Here is a 25,300-nt window from a genome sequence, read left to right on the forward strand (position 1 = left end):
AAATTACACTAATCTCCAATAGCCGGTTGTTCTTCGCACTGTTTGTATGCTATTCGCGTCGGTTTCTCGGATCGCGCGTGCACGCGCGCAATCCGACAGACTGACGAATAACCTTTGTTGGTACTTTGAACGCACACCTTACATTAGCTGGTTACCAGCGAATTGCTTGTAGCTATTCGTCAGTTTGTCGGATCGCGCGCGCACGCGCGCGCGCGCCAATCCGACAAACTGGCGAATAACATTCGATGGTACTTTGAGCGCACACTATATAAGCTGGTTACCAGCGAAATTCCGTATTCGTCACTATGTCAAATTATGGATTTGTTTTTGTGAGTGATTCGCCACAAGTGGGGCTCTGAATCTCAAAATCCAGACAAAAATTCAGAATTTCGGCATAAATACTTGAAACAGCAACCTTCATAAACCCTAAAAATAACAAAATCTCGAACTCGCCAAAATGGTCGATTCGCCGGTATGTCAGCTCTGCGACGATGGGTGTGTGTCTGTGGACAAGCAATACATTCGTGCACTGTGTGGACTTCGAACAAAAGATATCCAAACAAACCAGGTAGCAGCGACGTTGTAGGTTTTCCCCTCTCTGGAAAACAGAGTTAGAGGCATTTTGGGGTTAGGTTTATTTGTGGCAAAATGAAGAGAAACACTAATTAAGGGAATCATAGAAAAAAATATAGGGTTGAAAGAGTTTTCACAGTTTGAGAAAAAGTAGTTTTTCACTGTTTTTTCTTAACTACGCGAAAACAAAGGAATGTCCAAACCAGGTATGTAAAACAAACATGCGTGTGCGTGTACCACTTACTGATAATGTAACCAACATTTACGGATAGTGTAGTAAATGTTAGTGAACTGTTAGTATACCCTATAAGTCAATTTCTGTTACATTATCAGTTAGGACCGATAATGTAACAACAATGTATGCATTCCTGTTTTTTTTTTGCGGAGGACCATCTGCCGTAGTTAGAATTAAATGAGATGCTACCAAGCATTTGAATCCACTGAAGCGCCACCAGATGGAATCCGAATAAGGTGATATCGGGAACGTGGAAGAGAAGTGCTAGCTTGCAAAACAATTTGAGCGGGTCCTAGTGTAACCGTGAACAGTGGGTACTAGGCCTTTCTCTTAACTCTTGTAACTCGACGCACGACTGGTAGCCATGAATCTACAGGATCACCCAAGGCAGCCTCTCGGCGATTTTTACTGGGCATGTGGGAGTTAAGGTTCTGCCGATGACCACGTCTGCTCCTTGGCGAAATTGATGCAGTTTTAGATTTGGTGAGGTGAACGACTAACCGATTGCTGGTGATTTTCCAGTCCACACGCTGGACGTTATTGAGGTCGCTGAAACGAAGGTATCCAGCGTGTAGCTGATGAAACAAATATGTAGAGAGCACCCGCAAGCCAGCAAGGGTAGCTAGCCACCAAGTGTCCACGTGCACCGAAGAGCTGCGTCATTGATGGTTGGTGAAAATGGTTCATTTTGGTTAGGAGTTGAAGCGAGAAAACGTCTGTATAGCCTCGAAGCGCTATCTTGACAAGAGGGTCGTCGGTGGTCGCCTCAAGTGCCTTGCTATACACAGCAAAACTTTTACCTCAAATTTCACATGTAAGTGAAATTTCAACAAGCTTTAAACATTCCCTTTCATAAATCTTGAGTTTACGTAGGCCCTACCCGAATTGGAAAGTGCATTCACAAGTAGGATATATACGTCCACACAACCCGCATCCTATAAAAACTGGGCGTTTCTTGCGAGAACCATGCAAGAATGAATTTCGGGGGTCAAAATTTGGACTTTCAAATATCGAGCTGTTGAGTTGTACTTTGAATCCTGCCGCAAGTGCATCGCATTCTGTGGACGCACGGGAAACAATATTTGTGTATTGGTACTGTGTACGTGATGGACTCTTACCCTCACACGTGATCTGCCATTATCTACGAAATGTGTACTCGTATACCGGAGATCAGTTGTCACATAGTTGTTGGTCGCATCGTAGGCGTAGAGCTGGCCAAACATGATACAGAGCTTTTTGAGCATAGTGTGTGAGCATGGATGTTAGCAGTCAAATCAAGGCATTGCTGCCCGAGGTGATCAACGGCAAAACCTTAAAGGAGCTAGAGGAAGAGACGACGGCTAACGACAAGAAATATGCCCACTTTGTGAAGGGTGTCAAACTGCCCTACGTCGTACCTCTGTCTACTATTGAAGCCCTCAAAACATTTGAGGTTCGCGATGACGATGTCTGTGTCGTCACGTACCCGAGGTCAGGTGAGTTACGCATTGTACTCTGCTTCTCCATTTATTAGTTTTTTTTTGGCCAGCCTAGCTTATGTCGTTTTATGTACTTATCTGACTGACTGTCGGACTGACTGACTCAGCCACTGTCACTTGTGTAAGTGCTAACTTAGCCTCATCTTGGCCCCCAAAATAGACTCACGACTATTATACTACCCCCTTGGCCAAAATCTGTTTCGCAGACCAGCTTAACGTAGACCTGCGTAGTCTTGTTGTCATTCTTAAAGCTCTGACAGGAGCTTCCACATGTCACTTTGGTGTCGGCGGTCGGTCGGTCCTCGAAAATTGACCAAAAGTATTTTACCAAAATTGAGAAAATGCCATGCCGTCGTCACTCGTCAGTAAATGCACCCTAAAAATTGTTTGTAACAATTCGTAAAGTTGTTTATGAACATTTAATTTGTAAACGGAGGCAAGATATGTGCAGTAATGTTATAGTCACGTGGTATTTTCTGTAGTGGTTGGACGGTATCCAGAAGGAGGAAATGAAAACTAGGAAATGAAAATTGACCAAGTATGGGTATTCAATTTGTGCCATCGGCGTCGCATTTTTCGCCAGAGCTTATTGTGCACTTGCACTTGTTGTTTACCCCAGGAGATTAGTTTTCGGGGTAACCTACGATCATCTACATTCTACGGAAAGTCACGTGGTATTTTCTGTAGTGGTTGGACGTTATAGTTTCTTTCGAGCGAAAAGTGTAACATACATTCGAAGTAACATAATTCGTCATTGTTTCGGCAAATTCGTTTACTCTAATCAGCAAATTCGCTTTTAAGTTCCATTTTTTTTAATGCATGGCCAACTGAACCGTTGCCGATAGAAAATGGTTCAAATCTTTTTCACGCTCTTTGAATGATTAAACGTCTTCATCTTTGATTGAATGGCTATGTACATGCATATCCGGCGCGCGTAATTTTTTTCCTAGGAGGGTTAGGGGCAATGTCATGAATAATTCAGTTTTTCCTTTGAATCATTGCAAGACTTAGGTTCTCGTTCTATTTTCCCCTTAAATTAAAATTATCTCAGTGATAAATTTGGAGAAGAAAAATAGCTGATGAAAATGAGCAGCGACGACGTGGATTCGAACCACGGATCTTTGTATCCATAGCTCATCTCGCTATCCACTAGGCTACTGCATGTGTGGTAGCTCGACGACAACCGTTCTTTAAAATGCTTTAATGTATTGTAACTAGTTGAGTAACTAACAACAATGCTGTTGATGTCATTGTCCGTTCTCATCATGGATAAACATGAATTATTCATGACATTGCCCCTAACCCTCCTAGGAATAAAACTCATCCGGCGCAGGGCAGATTCAACTTTAGAACTGATTGCTCCGATACAAATTGCTCCGATTTATCTTAAGTGGGGTCAGGGAACCAGACTACAAGAACAAGGTTTTCTTGGTTTTTCCAGCATCCACAAGCCCAAAACGCGAAACAAGTCACTTCAACAATATTTGCTATAACATATCCTCCAAATCCATTTATTTCTGAAAATTGCAGCGAAAGCGAATGTTGTACGTTCCCTTTAAAATTTGCTTGTGACAGGAACCCATTGGATTGCAGAAATAGTAAGCTTCATCTTGAACGAAGGCCGGGATGACTTCGACCGCACTTTCATGAAATGCAACCTAGAGGTCACTTACACACCCGACCCATCGAAGGTAGAGAGTACAATTCCCGGGTATAAAAAGTTTGAAGAAGTGAACTCACCCAGGTGCATCAACAGCCATTTACCATACAGCCTTCTTCTTCCGGATGTGGTCAAGAAATCAAAGGTGAGAGACAGTCAGAGAATTAACCGTCTTGTCATAAACGAGGGTAAATAAGGGATTTTTATCTGAAAGTATGTATGGATAAGATCACATGCCGTTGGTGATGCAGCGGACGGGCCAGAGGTATAGGCCTGTTTTAGACCCCTCTCACACCAATACGTGAAGCCATTTTGTGGCCACTTCGAGGTGTCCCTGGGCGCAAAAGTTTAAAAATCGAATACCACGAAATGGAATCGGATCTCACGGGTTGCCACGAACTAAACCACGAATTAAAGACGTGTCGATTCCTTCCTTGGGCCGATTCTCACGGATGCTCCACGGATCACCCAAACAGTTTTTGAACATGTTGAAAAACTGAAACGTTTGCACCTCGGAAATGTATTGCCAAATTGAAAACGTGCTCAATACGGCTTATTCGAAGTACTCTCGTAGTGTTCTCGAGGTTGGGCTGAAGTTACATCTGGACTACTACCTTATCGCGGTGGAGGAGTTTGTGCACCTCAGTGACCCTGAGAGCTATGCTGGCAGGAGTTCTTTTACTCCTAGCAGGGCCACCCAAGCCAGACAGGTCAAAGGATAGAGGTCAGACGAAAGGTAGTCCACATCTGTCAGCTCGGCAGCAGGGGCTGGCAGCTACAATCATGGCATATTCAATTGTTTGCTACTGGCATGTTGTAACCGACTGGCAAGCGGATGAGCTCATCTTGGGTCAACGGCTGTTGGTCAACAGGCATAGTTAGTTTGCTACTGCGGGGCAGCCTCCATTCATCCCTGCTGTCACGCTTTGTTGCGTTCCGCTGGATTCGATGAATGTCAGGCTCAGAGGAGAGCGCCTGTCCTGGGCAAGCATTCGCTCTCTTTTCCCCTCTGCCTCGGCGCTCGGCGTCTACTAATCACGATGGTTTCCAATAATATTCAGCTACCGGCAATGCGAGAGTCACCCTCTTCGGGGGCTTTCGTTGCTCGGCAAGGTTCGCGTTCCAGGCAGGCGCGACCTGGTCGTCATCCTGCTACTGCCTACATAGCCTTCGCCTGTTGGAATGTTCGTTCTCTCGGTGTTCATACAGACAGCCTCTCCTCCTTGCCAAGAAAGTCAGCAGTGGTTGACCTCGAGCTTACTCGTCTCGGTAGAAGTGTTGCAGCTCTCAACAAAACCTGGCTAACTGGCTGTGGTTCTATTCGAGAGGAAAATTTCACCTTCTTTTGGAGCGGTTACGCAGATGATGCGAGGCCTATGGATGATACAGGCTTCGCAGTTCGGAATTCCCTACTCCCTTGCACTCAGCAACCTGCCGCCATCTCTCCTCGCCTCATGTCCTTGCGCATGTGTCTGAGCACTGGTTACGTCACTCTAATCTCTGCCTATGCACCTACCCTGACGTCTACCCCAGAGTCTGAAGACGACTTCTATCTTCAGCTTAGTGAGTTGTTGCACAATATCCCGGCCGGTGATGGCATCATTCTCCTTGGGGACTTCAATGCCCGCATTGGTTCTGACTACGGTACGTGGAAGAATGTAATTGGCCCGCATGGTGTTGGGAGAATGAACGACAATGGTCAACGTCTCCTCGAGCTCTGCGCTTCGTACAACCTATGCATTGCCAACACCTTCTTCGCAGGCTCTGTTCGCTCCAAGGTCACCTGGAAACACCCACGCTCACAGCACTGGCACCAACTGGACCACATCATTGTCAGACAGAGACAACTGCACGATACCACCCACTGCCGCAGCTTGCATTCTGCTGATTGCAATACAGACCATGCCCTTGTTCGCTGTAAGCTTCGTTTACTACCCAAGAAGTTCCATCGTGCAACGCATAGACCATTGCCTGCTATTGACACTGTCTCAACTCACGACATCAGTCATGTTACTCAGTTTCAAGAGCTCCTTTCTGGTAATTTCAGCTCAGCACCAATCTCTGTCAACCCTGAAGGTGCTTGGTCTAGGTTCCGTTCAGTAGTCTACAACAGTGCTGTGTCTGCCTTTGGTCGCTGCTCACGAAAGCAACCTGACTGGTTCCGGGACAGCGCGGACATACTGCTCCCTGCACTAGAGAACAAACGGTCAGCCAGAAACAAATGCCGCTTGATCAACACACGCTCCTCAAAAGCTGCCCTTCGGGCTGCCAAGAGCACTGTCCAGCGTCTTACTCGAGCAGCTTTGCAACGCTACTGGTCTCACCTGAGTGATCGCATCCAACGTTGTGCCGACTCTGGTGATCTACGCGGCTTGTACCAAGGCATTAAGGAGGCAATTGGTCCTACCCCAAAGAAATCTGCTCCTTTACTGTCGTCCACTGGTGCCATCCTCACAGACCAAACAGCACAGCTTGACCGGTGGGTAGAGCACTATAGCTCACTTTACAACAGCGATGCTGCAGTCAGTACTTCTGCAATATCTGCCTTACCTCAGCTTCCCGTCCTGAAAGAGCTGGACAATTCCATCACCTTCGATGAAGTGAAACATGCCATCAACGGCTTAAAGAACAACAAGGCTCCTGGCACTGATAGCATCCCTCCAGAGGTACTTAAGAAGGGTGGTAATATCTTGGCTGCAGAGCTCCACGCTGTTCTCCTGACCTGCTGGCAATCCCAGTTTATACCACAGGATCTAAAGGATGCAAACATCATAGCCCTCTACAAAAACAAAGGTAACCGACAAGACTGCAATAACTACAGAGGCATCTCACTGCTGTGCTTAGCTGGGAAGGTTTTTGCTCGAGTGCTGTTACCTCGGCTACAAGTCATTGCCAACATAATCCTTCCCGAAAGCCAGTGTGGCTTTCGCCCATCCCGCTCCACTGTTGACATGGTGTTTTCCTTGAGACAACTCCAGGAGAAGTGTGTTGAACAGCGGCGACCTCTGTACATGGTCTTCATCGACTTGACTAAGGCCTTTGATAACGTGAGTCGTTCAGGCCTGTTTTCCATCCTAAAGCGCTTGGGCTGCCCAGATAGGCTTTTGTCTATTCTGATGTGTTTTCATGACGACATGCACGTAACAGTCCAGTTCAATGGCTCAAGATCTACTAAGTTTGAAGTTCGTCGGGGCGTCAAGCAGGGGTGTGTACTTGCTCCTACCCTGTTTGGGATCTTTTTCTCAGCCCTGCTACACCGTGCATTTCCCGAACCATCTGGTATCCTACTTCACACACGCAGCTCCGCAACTCATTTGCCAGTGCTTGCTCGGAGTTTGGCATGATCATCAGCCTTGGCAAGACAATGGTGTTATCGCAAGGCCCAGGTCCCCCTCCCATGATCACCATCAATGGCACACCTCTGAGCGTGGTCAACAAATTTCAGTATCTGGGTTCTTCAGTTACCAGCACCAACTCCCTGGATACCGAACTTGACTCCCGAATAGGTAGGGCTGCAACCACCTTTGGCCGACTCCGTGCTCGTGTTTGGGACAACCGGGCTCTTTCCATCAAGCTGAAGATTCGCATCTACGTATCCTGTGTCCTTAGTGTGCTACTCTACTGCAGTGAGTCATGGCCGACCTACCGCCGTCAGGAACGTCGACTAAACGCGTTCCATTTCCGCTGCTTACGTTCAATTCTTGGAATCTCCCTGGATACCGAACTTGACTCCCGAATAGGTAGGGCTGCAACCACCTTTGGCCGACTCCGTGCTCGTGTTTGGGACAACCGGGCTCTTTCCATCAAGCTGAAGATTCGCATCTACGTATCCTGTGTCCTTAGTGTGCTACTCTACTGCAGTGAGTCATGGCCGACCTACCGCCGTCAGGAACGTCGACTAAACGCGTTCCATTTCCGCTGCCTACGTTCAATTCTTGGAATCTCCTGGCAAGACCAAGTCTCAAACCCTGCCATTCTTGAGCTCACATGAGTCAACGACATGCTCACATTGCTGTCAGCTCGCCGCCTTCGTTGGTCTGGTCATGTCTGCAGACAAGAGGACGGTCGACTGCCGAAGGACATCTTCTTTGGGGAGCTGGCTCATGCTCCTCGCCCCCGTGGTCGTCCAAAACTCCGTTACAAGGATGTTCTAAAGCGTGATCTGCGAACCTTCCAAATTCCAGTCACCTCCTGGCAGACCGTGGTGCAGGACCGCACTCGTTGGCGTTCCGCTGTCCATCTTGGCCGCTCTGCTTCCTCTGCCGCCTATATTGCTGATTGCGAGAATCGTCGTGCAGCTAGACACCGAGCTACACCGTCGTATTCGACGGGATAGGCCACTACTACTACTACTCGTAGTGTTCTCGAGGTTGGGCTGAAGTTACATCGGATTTTACGGGATGGCCCCGGATTGATTGTTGGCCTGTTTTACGGCCGTTTTCATTACGCGGTACTCGATGGTACGTCAGAGTGAGCTCCGGAGTCCACGAAGTGTCCACGAGTTGGCCACGAAATGCTCACGGACTATACGTAGTACACTACGAGCTGGCGCCGTAGTCACCACTGATACCACGTAGTAGTCTCGAGCTGGCGCCAAAGTCATCACGGGATGCAATCGGGATGGCCAGGAGATGTCGCCGGCGTGTAGTCTGTGAATTCCAGGAAACGGACATGAGAACGGGTTGGTCCCGTGGTGTTTCCGAGGTGGCCACGGATTACGTACGAAGTAAAAATGGGTACCACGAAATAAAAACGTGCTGGCATCAAAAAACGGACCAAAAAAACGGAGACCACGGATACTGTTGAAAAAATTTGATTGGTGTGAGAGGGGCATTACTAATTTCCCAATCAACAGGATCTAGCAGGTTTATCTTCAAAGGGAGCTACAAAATAGTCAGAAATCCCACCCCTGAAATCTCATCCCTCCCTAGACTTGAAGTTAGGTCTAGTTGGCCTGTTTTTTTTTAACCGGCGCGGTACACCGTCCCCAGATATGGACAGATTTACAGGGGTGGCGGAAAAAAAAGTTGTTCTTTTTAATTACCATTTTGCGTAGTTATTTCATCTGGCTCAGTATTGGCAATGTGCATTTCACATCAGAATGTTAACATGTGGGCTTAGTGAAATAATATCACAAACTAGTGATATAACCAGCTAGTTTCGAACCCCATATGTATTCCGTACTCGTGCACTCTAAATCCCTGGTCAGATTGATCTATAGTCTGAGAATACTATCCCCCGCAGGCGCGGTTCTAGAGCCTATAATTTAGGGGGCTAGCAGGGGTGGATCCAGATTTTTTTGCAAAGAGGCGTGCTGACATGTAAACCGTTTTTTTCTCAGGACACTGAGCCTCCGAAAATCAATAAGGGGGTGGGGGGCTCGTACCATATTTTCAATTGGGAGCGCTGACAATACAAATTCCCCCTTCTAGTGTCAGGGAGCGGGGGGGGGGGGGGGGGGGGGTCCGCGCCTCTGGATCCGCGCCTGAACGACTATAATGAATAGTTTCTTGGGGTACACCCTTCGCATGTGACGTCACCTTCTAAGATTGGCTACCGCTATTTCATTTTTTTGGGCAATTTTCTTCTCTTCGGGAAGGGGGGAGGGGGGGGGGGGGGGGGCTAAAGCCCCCAGCCCCTTAGAACCGCGCCCGATCACCCGTTGTTCAATGGAGCCCTCTCCGTATCCAACGTCTGATAATATATCTAAGCAATGCAAATTGTATGCGACCCCGCGCGCCAGCCAATCGGAGTCGACTTTAAAAATTGTGACGTCATGTCGATCGGAAATGTGGACTATTAAGCTGTTGATAGGTCATTTTGGTTGGCATGTTGACATGCTAAACGAAATAAACACATGATTATATAAAAGTTTCTCTTCTTGCGCATTTAGGTTGTGTACTTGGCTCGCAATCCAAAGGAGCCAATCGGAGTCGACTTTAGAAATTGTGACGTCATGTCGATCGGAAATGTGGACTATTAAGCTGTTGATAGGTCATTTTGGTTGGCATGTTGACATGCTCAACGAAATAAACACGTGATTATATAAAAGTTTCTCTTCTTGCGCATTTAGGTTGTGTACTTGGCTCGCAATCCAAAGGACACGCTTGTCTCGTACTTCAAGTTAACTAAACCAAGTATGCCGCCTACGTTCCAGGACTTCAGTGTGTTCCTGTGGCTTTATTATGCCGGAGAAAGTTAGTTTTCATTATTTGATGATTTTCCTTTTAAATGTGATTTGATTAAACCTCATCTAAATCACCAAAATAACTTTAATAACAATACATATGTTTAACTTCAGTTTAAGGCAAAGGGATTAACTGGAGGAGCCTCCCCTTTAAATGACTCATGTTGGGAAGGCTCCGGCATATCCAATCACCCAAGCTTGGAACCTATACGGCGTGCCAGTTTTAAACATATTTCGTTGTATGTACAGTACACCAAAGTCATGGAGTCGGGGGTTCGAATCCAGTCGTAGGTCATAAAGTGTCCTTGGGCAAGTCACTTTACACGCACCTGTCTCTCTTGAACATGGTTTTTAGCTGGAGAGTAACCTGCGATGAATTGCTGGCATACCATCCAGGGGAATAGAGATCTTCTCAGTCGGTTCATGCGAAAGAAACTTGAAGATGAAGGCCTGCCCGAATGGCCGTACGGCTCGGGCGTTCACTCACCCCTTTCCTTTCTTATCTGATTTAACTTAATGCTACCTCCCCTCTGTCTTGATGGAACAGAAAGAGAAACTTTTGCTTAATTCTTCTCTTTCCAGTGATCTTTGGGTCGTGGTTTGATCACGTGCTCGGCTATTGGCGACAAAAGGACCATCCGAACATCTTGTTTATGAAGTACGAAGATCTCCACAAGGCACGTTTGAGAATGGGACGTCAGTGAATTCTGTACCTCTAGGCCTATGAAGTATCTACGTTCATAAACGGACATGCGTCACATGTACACAGCATTATAAAATCTCCCCAAAGTTCCAAAATGTCCAACTTTTACGGAATATGGTGCATATAATAACTTCATCAGGACTCATCTGAAATTGCACGCTTTGTCGTGTTCACCGTATGAATGTTCGTTAATACAGGGCCGGCCTTGCCTAGTTATACCTCAATGACTGACCGACTGACTGACTCGTCTGGCTCACTGACCCACCAATGACACTTGTGACTTACAATGGTCTGGGACCAGCCGTAAGAGGCATGCATATAAGTCTCTGTACTTTTGACGTCACACTTGGTTTACCCGTATGCTTTCCTATGGAAGCCTGGTGGGGACAAAGCTTTCGTATAGCCCAAAATAGAAAGTGCACACGTAAACAAAGAGTGACGTCATCAGTACAGTAATATTGAAAATTTGATGTCATCAGTACAAAGGCTTATTCAATGCAGGAGTTACACCACATGCGAATTAGTCTGGTCCCACTTGTTTCATGTACTTGACATGTAGGCAATAAGTCGGTTTCCATGCGAACAGTGATAGTGAATTATCGTTTCCATCAATTCGTTTAATTCCACTTCAGCTTATTCTACGAACTTTTCAGCCATTCTGATTCAATCAATAGAATTGTGTGCGCTGTTGTAGGGCCAGCTCTGTGCTTGTCCTGCTGGGCAAAAATGTAATAATTTTAAAAATTCGTATTTTCTTTTTCACACTCTGAAATCAAAGGACCTCAAGGGATCCATACGCACAGTAGCAAAGCACGTTGGGAAGGATTTATCTGATGACGTCATCGACCACATCACTGAACGCGTGACCTTTGGAGGAATGAAGAGCACATATGATAAGTTTACAGACGTGTATGGCGAAGCCGAGGCGCTGCAGATGACCAACATGTTCGGAGAAGACACGGTGTTCCTCAGAAAAGGTAAAGGGATTAACGAAAGGATCAACGTAAAGACAGAATGAGTGCTTTCGATTACTTAATTCCCCCGCGCTTACTCGTGCAAGCGCGACAGCGTTCGATTTACCTCTCACGTGACTTCTCGCGCTTACTCGAGCGACTCGCCGAGCCGGTTACTTGGGTAAGTATCCCATAAGACCATGCAATAAACATGGCTGCCAGAGCTACGTACGTCTATTGTCAGCGCGTCCCCGCGTACCTTCAATGGGCGTGGACCTAGACCTATAGCTCTATCTAGACAGTTAATTCGGATGCAGCCTGTGTCATGTCAAAGTTCAACCTTCTAGGTTGGACAATACATTGAGCAGGAGCCCAAGACCAAGCAAACTTTTGGAGAGAAAACAAAAATCATCAGCTCCACAACTGCCACCATCCTTGGCAGAACGCAAAGCATTATGGGAATCCGTCCCATTGAAGTTGGGCAACTGCCTAAACTGTTGACTTCGTCAATTTTTTACCGAAATTAACCAACATCAATTTCATGCAGACGTACAAATAACATTTCCAAAAAGTTGTTTACAGTCGAAATGCCATACTCCGTCTAAGATGGGTATTACACGTTTTGTTCATGTTGGCAGTTTCTTGGGAATCTCGTATGAAGGACAATTCCCAATATTTTGAAGCTTTTGAATCCTACAGAATTGATCTTCAGTTTAAAATTGGTCCTTAATGTTTTATTCTTTTTGTTTTGTTTCTCCCGGTTGTTGACAGGAAAAGTCGGTAACTGGAAGAACACTTTCACAGAGGAGCAGAGCGCCCTCTTCGACAAGATCTACGCCCTACGAATGGATGGGACCGAGTTGGAGTTTGACTTTGACCTGTAAGCGACGGTTTACAGTGCGCATTCGCAGTCAACAACCCAGATTAAAACAATAATTAATTATAAACGCTGCGATAACAATTTGTTTGTTTACCATTGAAGCACTTTACAATAGTGGTATTCGTTTAGAAATTGAAACTAAGCTTATTTTCTTTATGAAAACAACATTTTAAATGTTAAAACATTTGTCCGGTGAAATGAAAATAGAGATCAGATGTATAAGGAAAAACAATATTTGACCTTTAGTGACCTTCCAAATGTCAATGACCTTTGTATACATATTTATCGTTATTATGATTTACTCTTTAAATCCCCACTTTTCAACACCAAGTCTAAATGTCAGGTGGTCATGCTATGATTTGTTTTCATAATTAAGGGCATTTCATATTTGACCTCTGGTGACCTTCAAGAGGTCAATAAACTTTGTACGCCCTATTCATAGATATTTATAAGATTTATTATTCAAAACCCAACTATTTCATGACTCAAGTCTAAAATTCGGCTCTTTGTGACATGAAAATAATTTTCAGATATGGGGACATCATATCTGACCTTTGGTACCCTGTGATAGGTCAATGAACTTTTTATACCTTATTTTTCGCTGTTTTTTATATTTTTTCGTCAAAACACCTTTTTTCGTGACCAAAGCCTCAATATTGCAAAAGAAAGGTATTGCACCTATTATTATACAGTCATGTAATGAATTCAAATCCCACAAAAAAATTGGGGTGACATCTGACCTCCCTTTCCCTTTTTCAATTGGCAGACGCAACATGTTGCGACTGGGATAGAAGACTGTTGGACTTTTTTTTACAATGTAATATGCACAAATAGTCCGGTCAATTTACGTTTTGACCTAGAACAGTATACAAATAACGAATGTTTGTGAGTGCGATGGTAAGAATAATTTCATGAGGTGACAGATTGAATGTTCTATTCCACAAGGCGAAGCCGAGTGGAATAGAACATTCAATCTGTCACCTCGTGAAATTATTCTTTCCATCGCACGAACGTAAAACATTCGTTATTTGTTTTATACAACACCTGAATAAATTCTCGTCATTTGATTGGTAAATTATAAACTACAATTTATTTTGATTTTAAAGATGTTGAACTACCCCTTCACGAAAATGTTTGAACCCAACGTTGTAGCGCTGGCTCTTTGGAACAATACGCACTACGCTGAACGCGCACACCAGCATTCATTTTGCCCGCAAATACCGCGTCATGGAACAAGCGCAAAGTGAAACGGTATAACGCATGGGTATAACGCATGGTCACACCGTGCATTATACCGAATAATAATATGTCACGTGATCTACAATTCACCAATCAGATGACGGGGATTTATTCAGGTGTTGTATAAATTGCAATAGAAACCATTCATCTTCAAATAAACGTACAAACAACATGTGACAAATCTGATTTTTTCTATGGAGTGGAAAGGTGTTTTTCAAGCACATTTTGTAGATCAAAATTTGAGTTTTTTGTACCTGAACTATGGAGGGCGCCCTTTCTTAATTCGTCTGGTGACTTTCCTCGATGTACGTACATTGTAACAGCTAATGCTCAGGATTTATGACCACGTGCGACTGCGGCAGACGACGCACCGACGGTAACTCGGAAAAGTTTGATTTCACATGATACTGAGTTTATTTTTGCTGTCTAAACTTATTGAGAGTTAATTATATATTGAAAACCGTATTTGTGTGTGATTGGATTAATATTTACTATTTAGGCCCTTGAATGGAATATTATCTGTTCTTAATCAGAAATTCACACCGTTGCAAGGCCGGGCAGCGTAATGTGCATGTAAATGCGCACGTAGCTATAGATGAATATACACGAACTGCTTGCTTGTTAACAGAAAATTTAAGGTATGCCATGGATATAAAGTAGGGCAAGTGGCCGGGAAGCGCGGGAAGATTCACTTATTAATGTCAGGGCAGGCCAAAAGTGTCCAAACTGAATTTCACTGCAAGAACTGCAATCCGATTTGTAAAGAATGCTTCAGTTCAATAAATGATGAGAGGACAGTTTTCACGAAGAGACAATTTTGGCAAAAATCAGTATATTTTCGAAATTCTTTTTTTGGCCGAAATCGATTAAGTGTATTGCAGCGGACATCTTGGCGAATTTATTTTGTCAAAATCAGATGAAATCATTGAGATCATGAGAATCAATAAAGGGAAAATTTCACCCAAGTCGTATTTTCAGTTTTCACGAAGAGACAATTGTAGCAAAAATGCATGTTGTTCTATGGGGACAAAATAACGCGCGAGTGCGATTTTGAGTTTTCACGAAGAGACAATTTTCAAGCGCGCGCAAGCAAAACGACGCGTGCGGGCAAAACGAAGCGCGTGTTGGATTTTGAGTTTTCACGAAGAGCCAATTTGTGCGTGTTTGGATAGCGGAGAGTTTTAGTTTTCACGAAGAGACAATTAACTATGAACGTTAATTGCTCCTCAATTAATTGGTCTATTGACTTGCATTTGGTACAATGTGTTAGTGTGAGATTTCAGCTTACTATCGGTATAAATAAATAATCAACATGTCCTCTTAAATTAGGCGAAATCTTCAGTTTAAAAAGGGTTCAACTTTAAAGTCGATTTTCTCAAAACTATGTTTCAACGCCCCGTGGCCAAAATTGTCTCTTCGTGAAAACTCTGACGAAGTGACTGCCGCAATCCAGCACCTGGCCAGGGAGCTGATTGTAGTAATCCGATGTTGATGCATGATGGGATGCAACACACAGTGACAAAACAAGGTTTGGAGTGTTCCTCAGAATGTGCAGGCTTCGAATCATAGGTAGCTGTTCCAATGTGACTTTGCCTGATGAGGATGGACTGGTAGGATCAATTGAAGTTTGAACAAAATCGCGCAGAGCAACACGTGGCCAACACCCTAATTGAATTTTACATATGTAGGCCTACACCCTAATTTTAAATTATATGTAGAAAACTGCAAAACATAGGCGTCAACACTTTGATTTTTTTTTCTAAGGAGCAAACTTTTTAGGGTTTGTCCCCCCCCCCACACAAAAAGACCAAACTTGGGAACAAGTTAAGAAGCAACGCTTTATTTTTCATTCCTCTACAAGATTTTTTTTCCCGAGGGGTAATCTTTGAAGATTTGCTCTTTTTTTCTTTTTTTTTCGCTGTAAAAACAACATTGGATACAAGTTAAACAAGTTATAAAATGTTTTTTTTTCCTTTGGGCAAAAATTTAATTTTCATTTCGTTTAAAGTTCTTCCCTGAAGAGCAAACTTTGCAGATCTGTCCGTTTTTTCTTTTTGTTTTGCTGTACAAAACTGGGGAACAAGATAATAAATTGTAACATTTTTGTTTGTATTAATTAATGTGAACGTTTTTATTCCATAGGAGCAAACTTTGAGAATTTTTTGGCACCACACCCCCCCAAAAAAACCCCCCACCAAATTTGTAACAAGTTTTGAGGTTGCAACGTTTTCATTTTCATTTCTCTGATTTTTTTTCTCGAGGAGTAAACTTTGAAGATGTTCTTTTTCTTTTTTTTTCTGTTACTGGGGAACAAGAGGTTGCAATATTTTTAGTTTTCTTTCTCTGAAATGTTATTTCTTTCCTTAGAAGAAAACTTGGGAAACATGTTAAGAATTGAGCAAACTTTGAAGATTGTTCCTTTAATTGTTAACTTTTTGCTCACTAAAAAGAAATGGGAACAAGTGAAGAGGTTGCAAGTATATTCAAGCCCGTAACCTTACCTCAGACTGGGAGGATCGGGAGAGGGGGGATTCAAAGCCTTACTTTACCATTTCTTGAGATTGTTTCATTATTACTACATCAATATTGAAATAAAAAATTAACTAAATGATTTTTTTACATTGTCTTTCTTCTGTTAAATTACTTTTCTCGAAAGGTCTTCTATTCAGCGAACGTTTCACTGCTCGATTAACATGATTTAATCCAATTATATTTGTTGTTTTTTTCCGGCTTTTACGGTCAAGGGTGGATTCGGGGGGCACCAACGGGGACAATTGCCCCCACAAAACGAACCTGGTTTTTTTTAAGTGACGGAGGCGGGCACTGCGTAGGCCTATACACCACCATCTTTTAATTTAAAAAAAAATGTCAAAGTGGCCAGAAATTGCCTAAGATAGCACCACAGAGCATCTACAATCCAACAACTTTTTCGGGTCCCTTGAGCGGGCCCCGAACCACACGCCGTAATTTTTGGGACCCACTTTCGAATTCAAATGATGGTCCAAAAATTGACATTATTTGAATTCGACACGGCCAAATTTTGACGTTTAGAGCAACTGCCGAGGCACTTTTGCCGCAAATTCGGCAAGACTTGCAAGACAAGAAGAGCGGCAGTGCTCTAGTCGAATTTATGCCGTGTCGAATTCAATTTGCACGTATATACGTCCCGGTGTCACGGTCTCACTTCTCCAGCGTGCCATCTTCCCCGGGTGGATTTGGCGGGTAATTGAGCAGTCGTTACAGTGCATGTTACATGAGCACTATTCATGCTCATGTGTCCGCTGTGCTAACTTTTCCTCGGGCTGTGTTGTTGTTGTTGTTGTTGGCTGTGTTGTTGTTGGCTGTGTTGTTGTTGTTGTTGTAAAGTCTACCGGTCCATACAGTGAGGGACACCCAATAATGCGTTATGTAACACCTCTTGTGGGTCAAGTCACATTGCAAGCATTCTGAAGTTGTGTTCCCATCGTCATTGCGTGTGCGTTGAGGAAAAATTAAGAAGTGTGTTCCTTGCTCGGTCGTGGTCCATCACATGCATGTCCAATTTGCAACCACGTTCAACCACGGTTGAAAATAAATGTGTATGATGTTGAGCAGGATGTTGAGAGTTAATTGCGCGCCCCACCATGCCTAGGTCTGGACCAGTACAACCCAGAACTCGGCACACACATAAAGTTGGCGAAAGTAAACACTATACTGCGCAATTTTGTGCATGCGTGTTGAAGCGAAATTTCCAACTTGGAGAAGCTAGCACGCCGGAGAAGTGAGACCGTGACACCGGCCCAATTCAGAAACACAGTGGTCCAGTTTTATAACGCGCATGCGCATATCCCGCCCGCCGGGCCAGTTGTTTATGTTACATTTACACTGTCAGCATTAAAACAAGATGGCGGCGCCCATGGAAATTAGGTCGATATTATTTCTCAAATTTCGTGGATTGACGAGGATCTTCGGTCTGCGTTTTAGAGCAACTGCCGCACTTCTGCCGCTTTTTTGCCGAATGCAATGAATTGAATTCGACACGGCAGAAGGTCGACGTTGGGAACAGCACGGCAGCGACTATTGTGTACGACCATCTGACCTACCATACACACATTATTTGTGTACTTATATATACACTTATATAAGGTAATGCATACAATACCGCACAGCTATTTTTAACGGATGCGTGAGCACGCTCGGTTATTGTGGTGAAGTAGTCTATCTGTGGTTATACCCAAGTGTGCACAGCGTACGTAGTGTCGCCATGAACGTTGCCGAGCAAATCCAGGCGTTGATGCCGGACTTGATCAACGGAAAAACGCACCAACAACTGGAGGAGGAGTTGGCAGCTGGTGACAAGCAGATGGGCTGCCATGTCGTGAATGGGATCAAGTTCTCATTCACTTTGCAGCAGTCCAATCTGGAAGCCCTGAAGACCTTTGAGGTGCGCGATGACGACGTGTATATATTCACCTATCCAAGATCAGGTGAGTATTTGATGGGCATGCAGGGATCGGGTCCGGGTGCGCTTTAGGCCGCCACCGTCCAAATTCAGTCTTGGACCATTACGTCTAGGAGCACTCAAATTCCTTAATTAAGGAAGCTACAGGGATAATAGGTTTTTCACTTTATCATCCCCCCCCAAAAAAAATGCAACTGTCATGAGCTACGAGAAGTAAATTTTATGCATTTTTCGGATATCCTTCATTACCAGTGAAAATTCATTAACATAACAAAATGCCTGGTTTTACTTGTTATGTTCAATGATAGGAACTCATTGGGTTGGAGAGATAGTTCAGTATATTCTCCACGATGGGAAGGCCGATTTCGACCGCACTTTCATGACCAATGGGCTAGAGCTGACGATAGCAAATGGCCCAACTGAAGTTGAGAGTGTGACCCCCGGGTACAAGACGTACGCAGCCATGGCATCGCCACGGTGCATCTTAAGCCACTGCTTGGAGAGTTTTCGACCTCCTCAGATCTTAACTAAGCAAGCAAAGGTAATGTAGCCTACGTATTATCCACAAATATTTATTGTCACCGATAACCAAACAACGCCAGCCGAGGGGAGCCCCAAAATATCATATTTTGTTTTATCGTTTCTTTAACAGATGGTGTATGTTGCACGAAACCCGAAAGACATGATCGTTTCGTGGTTCAACATATTCAAGATAGCTTCACACTGGACCTTCAATGAAGTGTTCTGGGCATTCTGTCTCGAGAAAAGTGAGCTTTCGGTAGAAAACTAAAATAAAATGCTTCCACAACACACTTTGTTTCATGCTCCTAGATCTCCCACAATACATAGTCGGATATACGGGTGGGGATTCGGGGGGAGGGGTGTTTGCGGTCTAAGCTCTGCCCTTGGACCTTAAAAATAGGAAAATCGTGCAGAAAAAACATTGGACATATCCGTCTCCCCTTGGATCCGACCCTGAATGAGCTTTGACATTTTGTTGGTATCCCCTATAGGTACAGTGCCTATAGTGCCTATTGGATAATCTGGGCCTGTGTATCAAGAGCGCTTGGAATTTCAGTAAATAACTTGATGTGTATTTTAGCACTGCTGTTGAGCTCCTTGACTCACTTCTCTTGCCCTCTCCTTTACTCTGTTCTTTTTTCTTTGTCGTTTTACTCTAGTTTTTCCACTTATACTTCGTGTCACCTGAACATTTTGAACCGTCACACTTCATACCACTTTGTTGTTTGTGTTTGATGTTTCGTATACACTCTGAAAACACTCTACTTAAATTTGACTTGAAAACAGCCAAACTTGCACCAGCTGACCTGTAGCTGTAGCTAGGGTGGATCGGGGGGGGGGGGGGGGGGGGGTTCAACGGGGGCCATGCCCCCACCCAAAAAAAGAAAGTTTTGTGTTTAAGTGACGTCGCAATAAAGGCAGGCACTGCGTACATCATCATCTTTTTCTCAAAAAGATTTGGTTAACGTGGTCAGAAATTGCCTCAGATCGCACCACAGAACATCTAGAATCAAAAAATTGAAACCCACGCCGTAATTTTTGGACCCACTTTTTGGGGGACCAAATTTTGTTTGCCACCCCACCCCCCCCCAGAAATTGTGTTCTGGATGTGGGTGTATAAGTTAGACTATTTTCTAGTCAAATTTAACTAGGTGCGTTTACAGTGTACAAACCACTGATTAGCGAACTGACTGTAATTATGTCGTCAACTGTTTCTTGATGTCTGCAGTGAATTATGGATCTTGGTTTGATCACGTGCTCGGCTACTGGAACCAGCGCAACGATGAGAATCTTCTATTTATAAAATACGAAGATTTACATAAGGTAATATTCCTATTAGAAACTTCGCCTGATTCAAATGTCCGTGCCATGGCGCAGATTATTAGGAAGGCAATCTCGAAAGCTAATATCTTTTGTCTATCCGTTCCGTTAACAAGTACCCCGTCACCGGCAAAGAAAGTACAGTTGGGGGTGACCGACCGACGCCATCTTGCCTGACTGCAATTTCGCCGCGACGCGCGGCGCGCCGTACCACTGCGTGTACATAGTACAAATCCCCTGTACGTGCGTCACACACAAGGAACGGTGCGCGTCAACCAGCTAAATGTCCCGCCCATGGGGCGTCGTTGCTAGGTAAAAGGGCGCCCTAGTCTTTCGTTGGCGCACGGAGCCCATATAAATGCCACAGTCATCGTCGGCCAGCAGTCACTGTCGCTGTCGAGATGCTGGTAGCCTAAAATCATTTTCTTTCAACTTTTCAAATATCGTCAATGTCACTGTATCAACGCTGTGAGTTTTAAATGAGCATATATTGCTCTCGTTCAAGCTATAGTCCATCATTTGCAGCCATCCGAAAAGTAAATGGCGTAATTATTGTTGAAAATCATACTTGGTTGAAAGATAGTGGGGGAACTAAACTCCCTGTGAAATTATTCTTTCTGGGAAGCTGTCATTTTGAAGTAATCAACGAAAGAAGGCATTTCCAACGGTGATTCTTAAGAAGCACCGTAGGAAAATATAAATTAGTAGTTCGTTTTGTTATTCAGCGCAGCGCGCACAAGTATTGGAACGACGCATACGCGCGCGCGGTCGTTATAATTCGTCGGATCAGTGCGCGACGTCGCGCAATTCAAAACAATTCAAAACATGATTCAGTAACTTTTGATTTGAAATTGAGATCTTAGAATGCTGTTTTTCTCGGAATGTACAGCTGAAGCTTAGCTGAAACTTCATCAGGTTAGTTGTTCAGTACCCTTCTTTAGATTTTGAGCACTTTTGTTGCTTCAAACGAACAAAATGCACAAATTACAAAATGATGGACTGTAGCTTTAATTGCGCAATAGTTGGTCTTGCTGCCGATTTCACGAACGTTTACGTAGTTGCGTGAGTCGACTTATATAGGCCTACATTTCGTCCGTTTTCGAATGATATTCGCGTTAACGAATGTTAAGTAACTGAGCCACCTTTCTATAATTATGCACGTTTTCAGTCCATTATTAGTCTTTCGTTGCGTTGAAAGATTAGATTAGAAAGGCCAATACTTGTATATTCAACACGACGGTTTTTTGGAGGCCATGTATAACATGACGAAAGTCAAAATGTTCCATCTCAAAAATTTTCGCTGTAGCACAGTCCGGTGCCTGGCTCAACGAGTGGCCCATAACGTTGTTTGTAACTAGGAACTCGACGGGCTGCGTGATAGTGTGTGTGGTTCACCGTTGATCGATAATCGCGCTGACAGCGTTGTTGGGTTTTCTTGTCCGCGATGTGGGTATGTTTCTGTCTACAAAGGGAATGATATCAACGTTTCAACGTTGGTGGCGCTACCCCCCCCCCCCCAGTTTTCGCATCGGTTGATTGGTTGCTGGTCCCGTCATTTTGTTAATTCGGAATTGAAGATGACAAGGAGTAATTCGAGGATAAAAGCTTGGCCCAAAACCTGAAATAGTAATGGAAAGAATTACAGAGCCTAGAACCAAACATTTCAGTCAACTTTGCGCTTCACCTATGCAGGACCTCAGAGGATCCATTTGCAAACTAGCTAAGCATCTCGGGAAGGATCTACCCGATGACGTCATCGATGACATTCTGGAGCGCGTGACCTTTGGTGGGATGCAGAAGTCTTATCAACAGCTTGAGGAAGAACGCGGGGAGGAGGGGCGGCGGATGACGCGTCGCCGTGGGATACCACATCTCAGGAAAGGTGAGGTACTGGAAAGAAAAGTTGCCAAATAACCAAGAAATGTGGTGTTGTTCCTATTCTTTATCAGTGATGTAGGACTCGAGTCCAGGAGTCGGACTCGAGTCACATTTTTCGTGCGAGTCACATTTTTCGTGACTCGACTCGACTCGAGTCACATTGGAAAATGACTCGGACTCGGACTCGACCATGATGACTCGGACTCGAGCTTGGTGACTCGTGACTCGAGTCACGTATTTTCATCAAAAAGAAAAAAAACATAACGTAGGGATGGGAAGGGAGCATTCATGAATAATGTTTGGATGATAAAACATGGAGGGAAGGGATGGAGGAGGATTTCTTTTTAGGGATGGGAATTAAAAGGAAAACACATTTTTATAAACAACATGTAGCTTACACACGTACACAAGGTATACACTGCGATTTACTTAAAAGACAGAACGGATGATTGAAAAATTATCTGAAAACAACTGAGAACAAGTGACTCGTGACCCGGACTTGGACTCGAGGCTTGTGACTCGGGACTTGGACTCGAGGCTTGTGACTCGAGACTCAGACTCGGACTCGAGGCTTGTGAATCGAGACTCGGACTCGGACTAGAGGCTTGTGACTCGAGACTCGGACTCGGACTCGAGGCTTGTGACTCGAGACTCGGACACGGACTCGAGGCTTGTGACTCGAGACTCGGACTTGGACTTGACGCTTGTGACTCGAGACTCAGACTCAGACTCGAGGCTTGTGAACCGAGACTCGGACTCGAGGCTTGTGACTCGAGACTCGGACTCGGACTCGAGGCTTGTGACTCGAGACTCGGACACGGTCTCGAGGCTTGTGACTCGAGACTCGGACTCGGACTCGAGGCTTGTGACTCGGGACTCGGACTCGGACACGACGTTGGTGACTCGACTACAACACTGTTCCTTATTCCATTTAATATATTCCCCAGTCCTATACTCCAGTTTCTTCACGCGAATCTGTAAGTTCAACAGGAAGTTGCGTAGGTTTCTGCCTTTCTATCCCCAACGACCCGACAGTCTCGATTTCCAAGTTTCCACCGTGCTTTGAGGAAGATTATTTTGGCTGTTTGAGATTTTCTATAATTTGGCATGCAGTGACATTCTAATAGGCCTACCAATGATATGAATCAGCGGAGTGAGTACGCTGCAGAAGCTGAATTTGTAAGCAAAGGAGAGTCTTGGAGATCAAACATGATTGTTTGGATTATGTTATAGGATTTAAAAAAAAATTGTCTTACTATTTCCATCGCAGGACAAGTCGGCGACTGGAAGAACACTTTCACGGTGGCACAGAGCGCCCTCTTCGACAAGATCTACGCCCTGAAGATGAAAGGGACCGGCTTGGATTTCGACTTTGAAGTTTGAGCGCCCCGAAGTGGGCCGAGCACCACAGCTACCTCTCCATATCCTGTTCTATAAAGGTTCCTTTTGTTATTATACCCATGGAAATAACCGCTGTTCAATACATTGAAAAACGTTTATGTGTGTATGTGTACATGATCTTGTCATAATGCGTCGAGGACTTGCGACAAGTAGGCCTATAGACCATTATCATGTTGCGGCCGTTATGATTTTTTCACCATTCAAATCAACGTAACCAAAGCGAGGCTGGAAGGAAAAATAGCCTGGTTCCTTTTTGCGCAGAAACATTATCATTCAGTATTATTATTGAATACAAGGAACATGACTGAAATGGTGGCAGCATTATAAAGGTCTATCTCAACTCTCGAACTGAGGTCCTAAATCATTTAATTGGCACCCGATCGCTGTCCAATGGCACATTATGCATGTCCTCTGTTCCATGCAGGTAAATGTACTAAATATCCAGGAACCTTGGGATGGAACAAGTTTTAACTGTCTGACGTTCTTCAAAGATTGTCGTGTACAAACTTCAACCCGGGTGTTCAGTTTAGCCATTATTTGTCCATTTTGATGAAATGTTCTTGAAGAAAACTAATACATTTAAACGAATGATAATTACATAAGAATGATTTTCCAACTTTCAAATGTTTTCCCCGCAATAACCCCCTCCCAAAGTTACATAACCGGTCCATTTAATTTCAATTGATAAAAGGATGCCTTGCATTAAGAATCACTAAAGCCGTATACTGATATGAATTAGAAAGGTGTTTTTTAAGCTTGTTAAAGAACTGAACGAATTTTTAAAAGTTTTTAAAAAAGAACTGTGCGTTTAAGTCTCCATTTGTTCTTAAAGCTAAAACGTGTTTTTATGGGGGTCATTAGGCAGTGTTGGGTTATGGGAATGGTTGGGATGATTAACCATCATCTTCCGTCTGGAAAATGCCAACTGGGTAGAAAATCCCAATGTTCCCTAAGTAAGATTCATAAGTAAGAAATAACAATCTCGTTATTACAATCTCTAGTCACTGCTTTAAGTCTTAAGTCCTATTTATTACGTGTCCTCCGCTAACCCCATTTACAAATTCACGATCCGCCATGCAGGGTTGGTTTTATACACCATAAAAACTTTATCTGTCAGAAAATATGACGTGAGAATTTACCTATAAGTCCGCCTACAGGTTCAATCATTCGGACTCATGCATGTTTTCTCAAAAACAGTGGGTTTATTTAACAAAAACTATTGCATTATTTCGCAATAGTAATGCGTTATTTCGCATAACTATTGCGTTATTTCGCAATGCTATTGCGTTATTTCGCAATAAAATTTTTTTTTTACTTTTAAAACCTGGAACGAACGGGCTTCCGTAGGGAGCTCCTATGGGTGCAACAGTGCAAAAAAATTCCCATAGCCACTAGTGCTAAATGCCCATACTTCAAAATTCTTTTAAAAATACTCAGAACTCTCATAGGTATTTAAGCTGCACAGAAAAATGATGATCGACATGTCATCTTTCAATTTCTTTTCATTTTTTTGGTGGGTTAACCATTGACTTTTCGAGAAATTCTCGCCCAAAGAAGATGACCCCTATTTTCCCCAAAGCGGAACGGTAGCCATCTTGAATTGGAAGCCCCGAGTCCGGGCCAGAGGTTCATTGCCATATCTCCTCAATACCCCAATGTTATGGCTCTCAGAACTCTTTATATAGAATATTTTGAGGGTATAACTTTTATTCATCAGCTCGGCGGATGGGTTTAGGCCTATTTACAGGTGTTCACCCCCTATTGTCGCCAAATTATTGAAGAGCGCCCTGTCTTGACAGCCATATGAAATCCTTTTGGGAACTAACCCAC

General features: G+C 44.0%; 1 protein-coding gene across 1 annotated transcript; it reads left to right on the forward strand.

The window, feature by feature from the left end:
• The first annotated feature begins 1,972 nt into the window (after positions 1 to 1,972).
• Positions 1,973 to 23,653, forward strand: LOC119740096. The gene is made up of 12 exons (XM_038215298.1): positions 1,973 to 2,283; positions 3,862 to 4,091; positions 10,020 to 10,143; positions 10,716 to 10,810; positions 11,615 to 11,813; positions 12,561 to 12,669; positions 18,043 to 18,374; positions 18,658 to 18,890; positions 19,002 to 19,116; positions 20,100 to 20,194; positions 21,884 to 22,073; positions 23,340 to 23,653. The coding sequence occupies exons 1-12, from the start codon at positions 2,064 to 2,066 to the stop codon at positions 23,450 to 23,452; spliced, it is 2,055 nt and encodes a 684-aa protein (XP_038071226.1). The 5' UTR covers positions 1,973 to 2,063; the 3' UTR covers positions 23,453 to 23,653.
• The last annotated feature ends 1,647 nt before the right edge of the window (positions 23,654 to 25,300 follow it).

This window comes from Patiria miniata, unplaced genomic scaffold (genome assembly GCF_015706575.1).
Source record: "Patiria miniata isolate m_02_andy unplaced genomic scaffold, ASM1570657v1 HiC_scaffold_4, whole genome shotgun sequence".
Classification (NCBI taxonomy): Eukaryota; Metazoa; Echinodermata; class Asteroidea; order Valvatida; family Asterinidae; genus Patiria; species Patiria miniata.